The 3,545-nt window shown below is 39.7% G+C and overlaps 1 protein-coding gene across 1 annotated transcript; it reads left to right on the forward strand.

The window, feature by feature from the left end:
- The first annotated feature begins 772 nt into the window (after positions 1–772).
- On the forward strand, positions 773–2,570 carry LOC129323193 (ethylene-responsive transcription factor CRF2-like). The gene is made up of 2 exons (XM_054969793.1): positions 773–1,340; positions 1,484–2,570. The coding sequence occupies exon 2, from the start codon at positions 1,507–1,509 to the stop codon at positions 2,383–2,385; it is 879 nt and encodes a 292-aa protein (XP_054825768.1). The 5' UTR covers positions 773–1,340; positions 1,484–1,506; the 3' UTR covers positions 2,386–2,570.
- Positions 2,571–3,545: the final 975 nt, after the last annotated feature.

Here is a 3,545-nt window from a genome sequence, read left to right on the forward strand (position 1 = left end):
ATCGCAGGAGTATTTTGGTAGTTATTCAAAAATATTATGACACTTTTTCAAATAAATTAAATTTGGGTAAAATACCATATATGTAAGAACGGAGAGAATATAAATTATTACAGGATGATGGATATAATTACATTTAACACCCGCCAAAACACCCTTTCCCCTTTGTATTACCGGAAACATCTAACTACCCTTCCCCAATAATTGATGACAACGTTGATAATTAAAAATAAGTTATAAATGTTTTCTCAACATATATACTATATAAACCTTTTGTATTATTTTATACAAAAAGTGTAGTGTTTTTTTTTTTAGTTGCCTAAAAAGTGTTGTTTGAATCTTTAAAATATATTTGTATGCATATCAAAGGATAAGAAAGAAATACTAGTGTAATCGAATTCCCGTAATTTCTTGTTAGTACTCTTAGTAATTTAATACTAATAAGCGGACAGTGCAGTTCTTTGGCCAAAACAAAAACAAAAAAAAAAACCAAAAAACAAAATATTAACTTCTCTTCAGTTTTTTCAGTCAAAGGAGGACTGACCCAAAGTGTGTCCCCGCACGTGACCTCAATCCCCGTTACCAAGAACATTTCTTCATGCACCTGACCCCCAATCCCATCCTTGCTACGTGTCGTCTTAGTATTTGCCCGATTCGTGTTTCGTTTTTGAAATATCTCACATGCCTTCCCCAGTTTTAAATTTCCGCTGAACCTCGCTTTTTAAGTTTTTTTACTTATTATTGCTTCTTGCTCTCCGATTTAGTAAATAGGTCGGTTGGATGACTTGGATCCTATAAAATAGGTTCGTTCCAGTCATCAAATAAACAGTCCTCCTTCTGCTTCATTGTCGTCTTCTTTAGCAAAACCTCCCCTCCTTCACTGTCTTCTTTCTTCTTTTGAAAAACATATCTGTGCCTTCTCATTTCTCGCTGATTTCCTGAAGCTATTTGCTCCGCCATACTTCGACTGAGCAAGGACAACTTGCTGCGTGTAGCTCCTTGATTTAGCATCATATATTCCTTTTCCTTTTCCTACTAAATATTCTATCGTCATCTTTTTCATTTCTCTTTATCTTTCAACTTTGTCTGAAAATTTCCACTTTCCCTTCTTACGGCTCTTGGGTCTCCCCCAATATCCCTCTGCTTTCCTTGCCTTTTGCATTACCTGACTCAGCTTGTGCTGGGCTCTCTGTTCTCGCTCCTCCCATTTCTTATATCTGTTTCACGCTTACACGCCTTTTCGGTGTCACTTTCCTGGCAATTTCTCGCTCTTTAATGACATCTCAACCCATATTCAATTCATTCGTGCTAGATTTCTCTGCGTTTCAAGCTTATCTCTGACGGTTGGATTCTCTGCCTTTGCTTTCTGTTGCCTTCGTTATTCTCTACCCGTGTACTGTTCTAGTCTCGAAGGAATCCACATCTCTCTTCCTTTTACTTTCTCTCTATTTTATGCTTCACCCCTCAATGTCATCTCTGTTAACAGTCTAATCCGCCAGCTGCTCCAATATGACTGCGCCTTCCATCAGATACACCCACCACACTAAACTTGTCTCACCGGAGGAACAACACCATCTGTGCCGAGGAATGAGGTATCCCAGGGTTGTTAGAATATGCGTGGCAGACAGCGATGCCACCGATTCCTCCAGCGACGAAGAAGGAGGGGCTATCACGGGCCACCGCGGAAGGAGGTTCGTCAACGAGATTACCATCACCCAAAACGATGTCGTTGCTAAGCCTGAGAACAAGCGCCGGAAGAGTAATAGGAGCAGAGTGATGGGAAGTCGGCGGGCGATGAAGGCGTCGACGGCGAAGAAGTTCAGAGGAGTGAGACAGAGGCCGTGGGGAAAATGGGCGGCGGAGATCAGAGATCCTCTGCGACGTGTACGGTTGTGGTTGGGAACGTACGAAACTGCAGAGGAAGCTGCGATGGTGTACGACAAAGCAGCCATTCAGCTGAGAGGAGCAGAGGCACTGACCAATTTCATAACGCCACCGGGGAAGGTGACGGAGGAGAAGAAGTCGGATTCCCCGAAATCTGTTCTTCAGTCTCAGTACTGTAGTTTGTCAGAGGAGGTTGAATCTGTAACAACCAAAGATGATATGAGTGAATGTCGGGACGAATCGCCGTCGTCGTCGTCAGGGGTATCGGAGAATTTCTCAGAATTTCCGGCGGACGTATTCGACTTCGAGACATCGCTGCCGGATATATTTGATGACACAAATATTACAGGAAGCATCTACTCCGATGCGTGGGTCACTCCCGCCGAAAACTTCAACTTGGGTTTCGATTTCTATTCGGGTTTCGGATTCTCGAGCTGGCACAGAGATGACTATTTTCAAGATATCGGTGATTTGTTTGTCACAGATCCTCTTGTTGCTCTTTGAGAAGTAAGCAATAAAATAGGATAGGATTCTCGTAGAATCTGCAATTTTTGTATGGGATTTGGGATTTGACTTTGTTTTGTTTATCGACTATTATTTTTTTCTTTTTTGAAAATTTCCAATTTCATGAGGCATTGCTACGCCTGATGAGCTGCACTGTTATTTGACAGATGAGCTTCGATCTGTGTTCCTCGGAATTATCTGTGTCAATACTTGGAATTTTAAATTTCCGTTAAAAATTTCATGTGAATGGCACGCAAATGTTAGATTCGAAGCAGTTGATCTTTATTTTATAACTCATCACTCTACCCGACTTGTTTTTAGTATTTCAATTTCATTTGGTAAAGAGTACATGCATAGTATTTATTTTATTAAACAAATAAATTGAAAAGAAAATCGGAAGGAATCTAAACAAAAGGGCCTCTCGCTTGTCTGCCGGTAAAGATTGGGAGTTGTTAGGTGAGGGAATGTGAGGATTATTATCCTTCACTGTGCAGTGTGGACTGCTTAACTAAAAATATTTTACCGTTTGAACGAAATTTTCATTCAAATATTTCCACTTTCTATGGAGAAAAAGAAGAGAACAAGAGAACAGGCTCTCTTTTAGAAAATGAGCGATTAATATTAAATCCCTCGAACTAATATCATCATATTGAAGGCACATAAAAAGCAATATGCGGAGGTAGGGGGATGGATTCGAGAAGAAGGCCCTATATCAAAAGGTCACGTATTTAAAAAAGAAAAGAAGTTAATATTACGCCCTTTTTTAATCCTTATGCATATATCATGGTCTGTAAGCTCCAACAGATAAGAAGTTATATTATATATGTCCCGCAGATACGCATATGGGGTGTTAGGAATACCTGGATTCAATTCGATGGAGGAGAATAGAGTAAGTAGTTTTACGAGTGGATCGTAACCTTTCAACCCCATGAAGCATATTGAAAGAGAAACCGACTACTAAATTAACCACGGTTGATGGACGAAATTAATATGCCTTTTAACACGGGTACTGGTGGTAAAATCAAGTTCAGCGTTTCCCACGTTTTTTTTTCACCACCAAAACTCCATTGCAAAGTGTAATTTTTACAAACTTCATAAATAATTTGAATCAAAGCTAAAATTCTAAATTCTCTTTTTTTATGAACTCTAACATTCTAATT

This window comes from Prosopis cineraria, unplaced genomic scaffold (genome assembly GCF_029017545.1).
Source record: "Prosopis cineraria cultivar Desert tree isolate PC_DT_omini unplaced genomic scaffold, ASM2901754v1 PC10, whole genome shotgun sequence".
NCBI lineage: Eukaryota > Viridiplantae > Streptophyta > Magnoliopsida > Fabales > Fabaceae > Prosopis > Prosopis cineraria.